This window comes from Mastomys coucha, unplaced genomic scaffold (genome assembly GCF_008632895.1).
Source record: "Mastomys coucha isolate ucsf_1 unplaced genomic scaffold, UCSF_Mcou_1 pScaffold23, whole genome shotgun sequence".
NCBI lineage: Eukaryota > Metazoa > Chordata > Mammalia > Rodentia > Muridae > Mastomys > Mastomys coucha.
In genome coordinates this window covers 45,076,653-45,089,547 of record NW_022196906.1, presented here as the reverse complement: position 1 = coordinate 45,089,547, position 12,895 = coordinate 45,076,653, and the positions used below count along the sequence as shown (strand labels likewise).

Genomic DNA, 12,895 nt, shown 5'->3' with positions numbered 1-12,895 from the left:
GTGCTCACGGCCACTGTACACAGATGCTGTGCTCATGGACACTGTGCATTTTTGTGCTGTGCTCACGGACACTGTACACAGATGCTGTGCTCACGGACACTGTACACAGATGCTGTGCTCACGGACACTGTACACAGATGCTGTGCTCATGGACACTGTACACATATCTGTACTGTGCTCATGGACACTGTACACATATCTGTACTATGCTCATGGCCACAGTGTCAGTGGTCAGAACTACAGGAGGATGGCCATATATGGTGATCACAAGATGTCAGAATATATACTCTTCAATTGACTTAAATTCTTTCACATTTTGTTGTTTTATCTTTATCATAACTTACTAAAGTTATGTCTTTTTTTATTTAGTTAGTTAAAATATCTCTTAGCTAGTTATTAGCTATAAAATTTTAGTAGATTATTTAAATTCCTGTATTTTAATTTCTTCATAGTACATAGTAATAATAATAATAATAATAATAATAATAATAATAATAATAAGGCTCCCCTATAGGCCTGTTGTCAAGATTGAGACTGTTTTTATAAAATGCTTAGAATGGTCTCTAGTGTCACATAGTATCCTATGTGGGTAAGTTGAACAGTAAGTAAATGGACTTTTATCATGTCTATATACACATATATAAAGAGAGAAGATTAATCATTACTTTCCTTTCTGAATGAAATTCCTGATATCTGGACCTGACAACTATATCACTAAAACCTCCATGTTCCTATGAATTCTAGGCATCCGATTAGCATAAGAGACCCCATGCTAATACAAGGTCAACCAACAATAAAAACATCTGACTAAGAAGCCCTTGGAAATATTTTTAAGTATCTCAAGGTTAATCACCAGTCTCTGCCTTCAAACTGGCCAATCCTTCAACCACTTCTACTTCTTACAAACCTAGTGCTTGTTGATCTCTGAAATGTCCTCAGTATGAACCGATAAAATATATTGGACTGCTACAGCATTTTCTCTGTCCAATCACATTAGGGCAGTGACAAGTCTGTGATTGGACAGGAATAGAGAGGTGGAGTTAGAGTGTGGAGGAAGAAGGGTCAGAAGAGGAGAAAAAGGGTCGTCATCATGGAGACAGACGATGAGGACAAGCCAGACCCCATGAGGTTATACAACCAAGTAAAGGTTCTTACAAAATGGACTAATTGGGTTAGAATATTGTCTTTATTATTTTGGTTCTGAAATTATTGTCTTGGCATCTTGTAAATTGTGATTTTATTATTATGTAAATCTGATTGGATATTAAGGCCTTAAGAGTCATGCTTTACTTACCCGGTCTTAGGCACTATTTAGATGGATGATTGTGGGGGTGTGTAAAGAGTTGCATGTGAGTGAGCGAGCTGTAGCTTGCTGGGAGAAAATAACAAAAACCCGGAGGGACTTAGTATTGAGGCCAAATGGTATTGGCACAAGAACATGGCCCAGCGGGAAAGTGAGTTTGTGGGGTGGATTCATTTTTTAAATTCCCACAACACTGGACCACTTAAGACAATCCCAGCCAGGAACTGCCAAGAGGGAGTAGGGATCAATGCTGAAGCCCAAGTAGCTCCATGTTGATAAGGTGAAGGCACACAGGAGCTCAATAGGCAAGCTTTCTATTTCCATGTACATTTGAAAGCCTAAGATTAAAGTTCTTAAATAGTTAAAAAACAAAACAAAACAAAACAAAAAACACTGAATTAAAGTTGAAGGAAGGCTAATATTTATGTGCAACGAATTCTTTGACTTAAGCATCCCACCTCCAGTATCTGTTAACAATCATTAACATGGTGACAATAAATAGAGTTTATTAGAATTAGATGCTACAGTCTAGCTGATTTCACTAAGACAGAGGAAAATATAAGTATTGTTTTTTGTTTTGTTTTGTTTTTCTGCTGCAGATAAACCAAGTGCAACACCCTTTATTAGGCCTGGAGGTAAGCCTGTCATATGAAATTTGGGTTAATTTGGGACATTTCGCAGCCCTCTTTACAGATTTGGAACAATGCCTTTAGAACAGATCACTCAGCAGAAAGACCACTAGTGTTTTCCTGGGCAAGTTGAACAGATTATATGGCACATCAAATTATGGCTGCTAGCTCATTGCTCTCACTTTCCGCATGCTGTTACCCACATCAGTCAAACCTGAAAAGTAATGGTTTGAAAAATTCCATTTTGGATGCATCCTCATCATCCTCATCATCTTCACTGATGTTTATCATCATCATCATCATTATTATCATTATTGTCAATATAATCAATGAGATAAGAAATGAGCCTAACCAATCATTTACGATCCTAGCAGTGAGTCATCGTACCTTTCCCCAGGTACTTTAGTCTTTCATGTTGCTCAATTCAAGCTGCTTGTTGGCAGTTTTGGTGCCTGATCATTGGCAACAAAGGTCTCACCAAAAATATGAAGACATGTCTGGGGAGATGGCTCAGTAGCTAAAGTGCTCACTGTGCAAGTATGAAAACCTGAGTTAGATCTCCAGAATCCATGTCAAAAAGCTTGGCACAGTGATATTCCTTTTTGATTCCATTGCTGGGAAGGCAGAGGCAGGTTTACTTCCTAGTCAATCTACCTGAATCTCAAGCTCCGTCTTCAGAGAGATTCTGTCTCAAAACACAAGGTGGGGAACAGTAGTGGAAGATACCTGCTATCAACCTCTAGCCTCTGCACATACATAAAACACACAGATACACATTCTTTCACACACATACACAGAACACTCAGAAACACACACAATGAAGACAGACCTCTATTGCAAGTACTAACACTTGGTACTTCGCTGTATTTATAAATGACATTGGTCAAATTACTAATGTTTTCTTGCATCCCACTCTACATGTGGCAAGACCTCAGAGCATGCCTGGACCATAGCATCTTTCTTCAAGTTCTCAAGTCCATGTGTATCTCCCTCAGGTGAAGCAACTGAGCCAGCAACACCCATACTTCAAGAAGAATCACTGACGGAAGACACCAAAAAAACATTTAAGGAAAGCAGAGGTACTTGGGAAAAGTAGACAATGAAATCACTGTGGATACACTTCCTACTTTCCTCTTCGTACAGCTCCTTTAAAACCGAATTAGGCAAAGCCTCTGTGACATTGCAAACACTGTATTAAATGCCAGGTTTCATCAGTGAGTTGTTCAATGGGTGCTATCCTAAGACGATTGAAGGAAAGACTAGATAGGAGGTGAAAGGCCATCCATCTCTGTAAAGGCAAAGACTAAGGAATTTTCCTGACCATGGGAGGTGGGGTAGGATGAAGGCTGGGAGAATGGATGTAGAAAAACAAGAGTGAAAAAACCCAAGCCATGACACATACCATCTGGGATCAATATATCTCAGTGGACCAAACTGAAAGGATGTGAAAGATAACATCTAAAAGCCTGCATCATCAAAGGTAAAAGATAGTTGAGGTGATAAGTTGGAGTGCTAATGAGCTTTAGATTTCTCTCTTACCCTGAGTTTCAAGAGGGAAATCTGTGGTTTCATCACTGGGCAACTTAATTTTTTTTCCTCTATGCTTTAGTCATTTAGTATTTTTCATACCTAGCTGAAAGCATTATCATGTCCTTAAAATGAAATGTAATGTGTTACTATGATTCAGTTCTGACACTGAGAGTCTATACACACACACACACACACACACACACACACACACACGCACACACACACACACACACATATGTATGCATGCATGCACACAGGCACACGTGCACACACACACACAGACACACACGCACACACACATGCACGCATGTGCACACACACAGGCACGCATGCACACACACACATGCACACACACATGCACGCATGCGTGCGCACACACACACATAGGCACACAGGCAGGCATGCACACACACACACATGCACGCATGCACACACACAGGCATGCATGCACACACATACATGCACACACACACACACACAAGTCTTAAAAGGCACAATCCACAACTGTCACACCAGACAGACATAAACCACAAATCTGGAAGTCCTGAGACCACCTGTCCTAATGTTCAACTGGCTACACATCCAGTAGTGCCTGTTAGCATCAGGGTGTCCAAAACCTGTGGCATCCCATGGGCTGCTCTCACAGACCTGTTGCCAGGGCAACAGCCACCATATTCCCAGAATCCATTGGGTTCATCTCCCACTTTTACCTGCGGGCACTACGTCAGAACCTATATATATACGGGAAACATTCCTCCATCTCTCTCTCTCTCTCTCTCTCTCTCTCTCTCTCTCTCTCTCTCTCTCTCTCTCTTTCTCCTCTCTTTCTGCTACTGCCCCCTCTCTCCCTCTCAATTAAACCTCTTACAGTGGAACTGTAAGGCCTAGTGTGTGGTATGTGCTGACGCGACCCGCCGGTCTAACACATCAGTGCCTGCCAGTCCTGTCACATTCAGTAATTCACTAGAGCTCACAGAATTTAGGAATATAGCGCCTATGCACACTACTATCTAGAGCACAAGCTGAAAACATCCACATAAAGTCACAGCCAGGGAAAGGCCTGGAAGGGTTTTAGATGGGACCTTATCAGCTTCCAGTGAAATCAGGACTATCAACCTCTCTGTTATGTGACTTTAAAATATCTTCTGAATGACTCTGTATTGAATGTTTGGTCTCTAGGTAGTAGTGCTATTTGGAAGATTCTGGAAATTTTAGGGGATGGGGCCTCGCTGGAGGAAGTGGGCCATGGGGAGCATGCCTTTGAGGCTTATACACGGTGCCTAGCATGTTCCTTTTTTCTATACACGGTGTCCAGCGTGCTCCTTTTTTCTCGGCTTCCTGTTCACCATGATGTGCACAGCCACCTCTTCTACAATCGCTTACCTCCATGGTGTTCTGCCCAACTTCATGGAGCCCATCCTGAAACACTGAGCTGAAGTCAATCTTTCTTCTCTTATGTTGTTCTTTTGAGTATTTTGCTCTCAGCTTCACAAAAGTAAATAATAAACTTCTCCTGGCACACTGTGTTACCCACCCAAGGAGCTCCATTAGGCTTTGGTGTTCGGAGGTTTCAGCACTTAAGCAAGAAGGAGATGATCACTGTCAGGTGGTATATTTCCAAGGGAGAATTCTGGTACCACCCAGCTCAAGGCCCCACCCTATGGTCACCTGATGGGTCTTCTTGGTCTAACAGCACCCAGTCTAAGAAATCTCCTTACCAAAAATTCTGTGCTTTTTAAGGCTTGTGAATAAAAAAAAATTCAATCTTATATGAATCTTATATTAAATCTTACATCTTAGAAAATTTAGAACCTTCCTACCAATGATCAGAGATGGAGGATAGCCAAATTCTTTATTAGCCAATGGATATAATATGTGAAAATATCTTTAAAAGAGTGGCATTTCTATAACTTATGATGGCATTTTAAGTGAATCCCCCATTTTCTGAGTGTGTCTGTTGTTTTTGTGTGTTTGTGTTGTATTGTTTTGTTTTGTTTTGTTTTTTACTTGATGGTTGTCAAGTTTCTCTGGATGGTCAGGAACTTTGGATCAGTGGAAAAAGAAAGGTCAGTCTCTAGTCCTTGATTTCTCTCACAGCCCCTGAAGGGAACAACATGGAGTTCTGTTTCAGAGACTACAGAGTTGAGGGGGGAAAACGAAGACCCCCCCTAAATGTTCTTTCCAGCACTTAGGGATCCAGCTGAAGCCACTTGGCCTTAGCCAGATGTGTTGGGAAGGTCTGACAGTCTCCTTTATGTGATCTTTCTCTTCCCTGCAAATGACACAGGGACCTTTGGCTTGGTCTTCTTCACTCCTTCTTCGTTCTCCAAGCCTGGGGACTTCTGTGGCTGTCTTTGGAAGCAAAGATATCTACACTGCCCCCGCCAAGCCCTGTTTCACTAAGAAGTACATGGAAAAGGAGAATCTTTGAAAAAAATTATCAAAGATGATCTTACAATATATACAAGACTCCAAAATTTAAACTTGCTTACATTGTCACCTAGATTAATAGGTTAGGTAGAAAATGCTCCTTTGTTGAAACTAGGGACTCTGCTAACTGGACAGCTGCATCTATCCACTAGAATATGCTGCTTAGAATACTCTATTGATTGTGCTTTTTAAAGCCTGGTTTGAAAACACACATGCATACACACACACACACACACACACACACACACACACACACACACACACACACACGAGAGAGAGAGAGAGAGAGAGAGAGAGAGAGAGAGAGAGAGAGAAAGAGAGAGAGAGAGAGATCACCATGCTCATATATGATTTTTTTTTCTTTTTCAGAGGCTGCTTTGAATCTTGCCTACATCCTAATTCCCAGTATTCCCCTTTTCCTCCTACTTGTGGTCACTTCAGCTGTATGTTGGGTTTGGATCTGTAGAAGGCAAGTAGAACTTCCATCATGCAAACCTTTGCTCCGTCTGCACTAGGATGTTGCCTAGTTGACATCATTAAAAGCCATGACAACTCCAAGAGAAGGGCCACTATAGAACTGAGAGTAAACTCTGGCAGGACACAAGGTCTACATGCCAAACCAACAGCTTTTCTCTGAGCATCTGTGCTGAGCTGTGATCACGCTAGCCGTCTTATGTCCTTTCTCCTCTGCGTGTGTGGAAGATTTTTAAGCAAAGTGGAAGGTAAAACAGTGTTATTCACTTCCTGTGCACCCACGGATCACCCAGTAAAGTGTTCTCCTAAATGTCGGTCCTCATTCCAAAAATGTTTGTTGAGTAAGGAATGACTAATGGGCCACATGAAAACTGTGTGTTCCAAAGGATTCTGGGAAGTATCTGACACAAAGCCACTTTATTCAGAATGAATCAGCCAAATTCTTTTAGACTGACTTTTCTTTTAAATTATTTCCAAAGTGTATTTGCAAAGAAGCTGAAATAGGTAGCACAGGCAGCCTCTGCATGTAGTCTGGATCAGGTGCTCCTGTATTTTAAGGACACGCAACTGTTCTCTATTACACTGTTGCTCCCTGTCATCAAGGCAGACACTCAAGGAAGCTAGCATTCTCACTTTCACAGCAGAAAAATCAGAGTCCACCTTGAGTTGGACTCACTTTGATGAGCATTGAGATACATTTGTAAAATTCCAATGCAGAACCTATTTCATTTAATAATCCCCTCAAACGATTATTATGAGTATAAGCAATGAACTCATGTGTACATATACACATTTATATATACACAAGCATATAATAAACACTCAAAAGTATTAGCCATTACTATAATCATTTTATTGGTAATTTAAAATAGAATTCAGTTAAACAATTACAGATACATTTTCCAATGACTTATCTACAATTGGTTCTTGATTGCTACTTTTAAATGCATTAGTCCCTTTGCCAGGACTGGAGAACATTCTCTATCTCTGTCTCTGTCTGTCTCTCGTGTATCTGTGTGTCCTTCTTTTCTGCTTTTCTTTCTTCCATCTTAATTTTTAAGTGGTCCTGGGAACTCAGGGCTTCCCACATGCCAAACAAGTCGCATTTGGTTGGCTATATCCCCAAACCCTTAAACAATATTTTTAAGTGTTACAAACAAAATGCATTGACAGAAGGAAGCAATTATATTATTACATAATTTAGCAAAAATATTTCCCAAAACGAGTTGTGTTTCTTTATTAGTGATTTTTAGTGGTGGGTATAACTATAATTTTGAAGTAGAGGTGAGCATGAAATATTTCAAAGCAGCTCTAACAACTGATATGGTATAGGAATGTCATTTCTGTTGGTAATAGAATCAATGTCATTATTAATCCTACTCTTGTTTATTGTCTATACTTATGGTAGAATATGGCTCATTTTGCTTAGAGGTGAGTTTTGTTTTATTGTTCAATTGGCTTAGTGTAATTTTTTCCTACTATTTTCTGGCCCCACATTCCCTAAGGAGTCCTGGAACCTGAACTAAGATAGTGAAAGGAAGGTGTAGGAAGGCCAGAGTGGAATAGTTTCCTGGGGTGTCTCCTACCTGACCCACAAAGCCTGTGGGTGTGGGTAGGTGAGAAGCAGAGTGAGGTGACTTCCTGAGGTCACTTCATCCACTTCAGTAGGAACAGGGACATTCTCAGGACCCTGGTCTCAAATACTCAGCCTGGTTCTCTTCTTCTAGAAAACGAGAGCAGCCAGAGCCTAGCACAAAGGAGCGGCGCACCATGTGGCCCTCTCCTCACCAAGAAAACAGCCCTGACCTAGACGTTTACAACGTCATCAGGAAACAAAGTGAAGCTGATTTAGCCGAGCCCCGGCCAGACCTGAAGAACATCTCCTTCCGGGTGTGTTCCAGGGAAGCCATGCCCGATGACGTGTCTTGTGACTATGAAAACATGGCTGTGAACCCTTCGGAAAGTGGGTTTGTGACTTTGGCAAGTATGGAGAGTGGATTTGTAACCAATGACATCTATGAATTCTCCCCCGACAGAATGGGGAGAAGCAAGGAGAGTGGATGGGTAGAAAATGAAATATATTATTAAGACATATGAAAAAAATGGCGAGAATGAAAAAGGAGAAGCAAAGGCCTCTGATTTCTTACAAGGACAGTACTCAGAAAGCTTATGAAAATGCTCAGCTCAGTCTTAGGGGCAAGCGCAGCATCACAAGTCCCTACTGGGTCCCCAAGTTCTGGCTTTACTGAGCCTCATCCAGCTCAGCCCTGTGAGAAGGCACCTTGCCCAGTGGCTGTTGCACAGGAGACTCTCAATGGTGGTCAGCCAGAAGCTTCTGACTGATGCTGGAGGGCTGGTGCTTTTACTAATCAGGATAAAAGAGTAACCAGGGAGCTCGGAAAGCCGGCCTCTGGGCTCTGTTTTCCTTGCTCTATACAGCAGCACAGGCAATCACAAAAACACAAACTGTGGAATCTTCTCAAAGCCTCTGTACAGACACCCCAGGCTGGCCTGCACATCAACAATTAACTTCCAACCCTGCACCCCACCCCACCCCAGCCCTGAAAAAGTCCAATAAAAAGCAGGAAGCAGAATGTTAGTCAGCCTGTGTCTACAGCCCTCCCTCTGTATGTGGCCTCAGGGGAACTCTTTTTTTTTTTTTTTTTTTTTTTTTTTTTTTTTTCATTCTCCTGACATCTAAACTTGGAAAAATCCAACTTGGAAATACTTTAGAAAGTAAAACTGAGCTCTGTGTTTGCTTCAGGGCTTCTTGTTCTCTGGGATCAGACAGTATGTGCTGTTCAGGGGATGGGTGGCAGTGGCATGAGAAAATGACTGTGTGCAAGGCTGGTGAAGGGTAGACATTCTAAGGATAAGGAGAGGCAGGCTTTTCACTATCAGACAAGGCAGGCACAGGCACCAGAAGGGAGGAAATTGGAGTAAGCCCTATTATGTGCAATGGAAATAGTGACAGTGCTGACACTCTGTCTGTCTTTATGTATGAATAGTGTATGTATATGTATATGTATATGTATATGTATATGTATATGTATATGTATATGTGTTTTCTCCCTAAATAAGCCAGTACTCCATGAAATTGGGTGATTCAAGGAGAGAAGCAAAAGAAATGAGTTACTTGAGTAATGAAGAGGAAATAATGGGTACCTAAACATAGGTAGAATTAACAGCTTTATTGTTCTCTAGGAACAATGGGGCCCTTGCATCACAATGACCTATAATGAATTTATGAATAAATATAAGAAAGAGGCTTAAGGGTAGCAAACACAAAGTCATGATAAAAATATTATATTTATTGCCTTGGTTGTACATATTGTATATCTGTACTCTTAAGTGACACTATTGTTAAAACTTATATTTAAAGAGATTGGGAATGAGAGTGGTCATTTGTGAAACTTTACACCACCACCAAGCAAGAACGATTGGGAATCAGCAAATCACATGAACCAACTCATAATGGCCCACCTTTGGTAATGCAGAATAATTTAAATATTAAATCATCAAAAGTAAAAGCGACAAAGAGAATGTGACTCATTAGATAAAACAGAAAAACATGGGCATATGCTGATACAAAGTAAGTGAATAAATTAAACCTTTGATGTAGAATGAGATATTTACATGATTCCAGGTAAAGATCATTAATAACAAAAGTGACCCAACAGGCAAACACCACCTAAGTCAACTGATCAATGTGAATACTGTGGGTGACAGAGTGTACTGAGATTGTAGACCTCACACTGTGGTGTGGTGAGAGGGTCATGGCATCACATCTGTGCTGTCTCAGTCAAAGTGTACAAGCTGATCATAAGGAAGCCTTACACAACAACTTGATGGACAATCTACAAAGTAACTTGACAGCAAACCTGGACTCTTGATGATAAGGACAGTGGAAGCAAGACAGGGACAGCTGCAGTCGGAGGACAGAAAGAGGTGATGACTGCAAGCGTGACCTGATCCTGAAATGGACCCCTCTTTTCCTATAAAGGAAAATATAGAAACAAACGTGGATGAGGTCTAAAGATGAAATGATAAAATGTGCAGTGCTAATTTCCTGACTTTAATGTTGCATTGAAGATATGTTCTCATGACACTGGAACTGTCTTCATAGAAAACACCGGTAAAGTAATGAAGGACAATGGACCCTCATGTTGACTGCTTTCCCTCTTGTGATTTGGGGACAGGGATGCTCTTTGCACTGTACCTGCAATTTTTCCTCTGTTAAAAGTTATTTAAGGAAAACCATTTACAAACATCATTTCTATAACTATTGATCACATGACTTACACTATGCCACCCATGCATCTGAAGTCAATACACAGGAGATGGCTGACAGCATCTAACAGTCTTTGAATCAAGACAAAAATAAATGAATTTCTGATAGAACCATCATCATCAGTACCTAGCCCCAGGTTCTGGCCCATCTCTGAGATTTTTGCCTTGCCCTTACAGGCAGCAGAGAGTTGTGATGAACCACCCTGCAAAAGCCAATTCAGATGTTCCTTTCTTCCAATATTCCCCATCTTTCCCCTTTGGAAATGCAAATCAGTTGTGTGATCTAGAATAAATAAACATTAAGGTGTCTTTCAACGCTAAAATTATTTTATTTCAATATTGTACTAACTTATGTTGAGTGTTTGACAGTCTCCTGAACTTGTAGTAGGACACACATAATAACGGAGACGGATACAAATATGAAATTGCAGAGAATTGCACCCTCAGAGGAGAAGCCATTTCTGTACAGACCTTTGACTCTTTCTACTGAAGACCAGTAAATGGTTACTAATTGCAAACTAATCTTAAGTTATCAATGAGTCTTGAGGTTGAACATCAGAAAAGGTGACCAGAATGAGTTATTGGAACAAGAAAACTAGGAAAAACAAGTTTCCTAAAATATAATAAGGCCAGTTATAAACTTTCCTAGAAATATGGGCATATTAAATGTATAATAATCTTCCAAATAGGTACTTGAATATAGAATAGCATTTCCATATACTAATAAGAAAATTTAGTCTACCTTAAGGAACTCAAAGTTAGGGCTGTACTGTTTGTTAATCTTTGTTTTCACAGTTTATAACTGCTTGTCAGTAATAGTAGGAAAGACCAGTACACTAAGGACTTAGCCAGAAAACTATGGGCTGCTTTAATTTTTTATACCACCAGATGGCAATAGTAAGATGCCATCAAAATCTACACCTAACCTAACCTTCACTTTCTGTCAACTTCCTACATCTATAGTAAGAAGAGGGCGGGCTGGGTAAGGCTAGAAAAAAAGGCAATACACTAAAAAGAAGCAGTTAAAATTGCGGGTTCTGAGTCAGGGGTCCAGGCTCCCAGTCTTCTTATGCCACTTACTGGCTGTGTCATCTTTTTCTTTTTTCTTTTCTTTTCTTTTTTTTTTTTTTTTTTTTTTTTTTTTTTTTTTTTGCTTTTTCAAGACAGGGTTTCTCTGTGTAGCCCTGGTTATCCTGGTACTCACTCTGTAGACCAGGCTGGCCTCGAACTCAGAAATCCACCTGCCTCTGCCTCCCAAGAGCTGGGATTAAAGGTGTGAGCCATCACCGCCCAGCTGGCTGTGTCATCTTAAACTGATATAACAACAAACAACTTAATTATAGAAGCCTCAGTTTCTCCATCTCTAACATGAGGATAGAGGGGAGACGATTGTTTAGCCTGTAAGGGGCTTTCCATACAAGCATGAGAACCTGAGTGCAGATCACAGCACCCAAAGAAAAAGCAAGGCCTAGCAATGAATGCCAGTCTATCACTGGGAGACACAGATCCTAGGGCTTACTGGCAATCAGCTCCAAGTTCAGCCAGAAACCTCATCTCAAAAATGTAAGGTAGAGATCAATAAAAGAAGTCACTCATCTTCGAGTTCTGGCTTCTCACCTGAACACTTAAGTACACACATAAACATGTACACACATATACATACACATACATACATACATACATACATCATACATGTATTTGGTATACCCTATGGATTGGTTTGTGAGTATACCTTAAATTTTTCATATTTTGAAAATCCAAACCTTTATTAAGAAACCCCATTAAGGGAGAAGGTGGGCATGAAGCCCCACCACTAATTGAGAAGCTAATGGCATTTGATAACTGCTTTGAGAGGGGGATTCCATTTTTTCTTTAAGAGTGTGATCACTAATAGACTAACCACTCTTCAGAGCAGGCCCCATACCCAAAAGTACTTGGGCAAAACACATTGTGTTTAACAGGTTTGCGGGTGGGAGGTAGTGAGGTAGGGGTGGGTCCAGGAAAAGCTTGAAGGAAGGGGTAAACACAATCAAAATACACTATATGAAATTCTCAAAAAACAAAAACATTATGTAAATAAATAAAAAGAAATTTAAGAGTCACTGAAGGAAAAAAAATTAATTAAAAAGAAATTTTTAGCCAGGCAGTGGTGGCGCATGCCTTTAATCCCAGCACTCAGGAGGCAGAGGCAGGCGGATTTCTGGGTTCAAGGCCAGCCTGGTCTACAGAGTGAGTTCCA

At 40.6% G+C, this 12,895-nt stretch overlaps 1 protein-coding gene across 5 annotated transcripts in view; it reads left to right on the top strand.

Moving 5' to 3' along the window:
• Layn (layilin) overlaps positions 1-10,971 on the top strand; it is a 23,921-nt gene extending 12,950 nt beyond the window's left edge. For 3 of the 5 annotated variants that reach the window (XM_031344899.1, XM_031344897.1, XM_031344896.1), the window contains 4 exons: positions 1,903-1,938; positions 2,928-3,011; positions 6,262-6,361; positions 8,094-10,971. In XM_031344899.1, coding sequence (XP_031200759.1) covers positions 1,903-1,938; positions 2,928-3,011; positions 6,262-6,361; positions 8,094-8,454 — 581 coding nt within the window. In that variant the 3' untranslated portion in view covers positions 8,455-10,971. Of the gene's footprint in view, positions 1-1,902; positions 1,939-2,033; positions 2,047-2,907; positions 3,012-6,261; positions 6,362-8,093 lie in introns of all 5 variants that reach the window. The other 2 variants (XM_031344901.1, XM_031344898.1) reach the window with 2 other exon arrangements.
• The last annotated feature ends 1,924 nt before the right edge of the window (positions 10,972-12,895 follow it).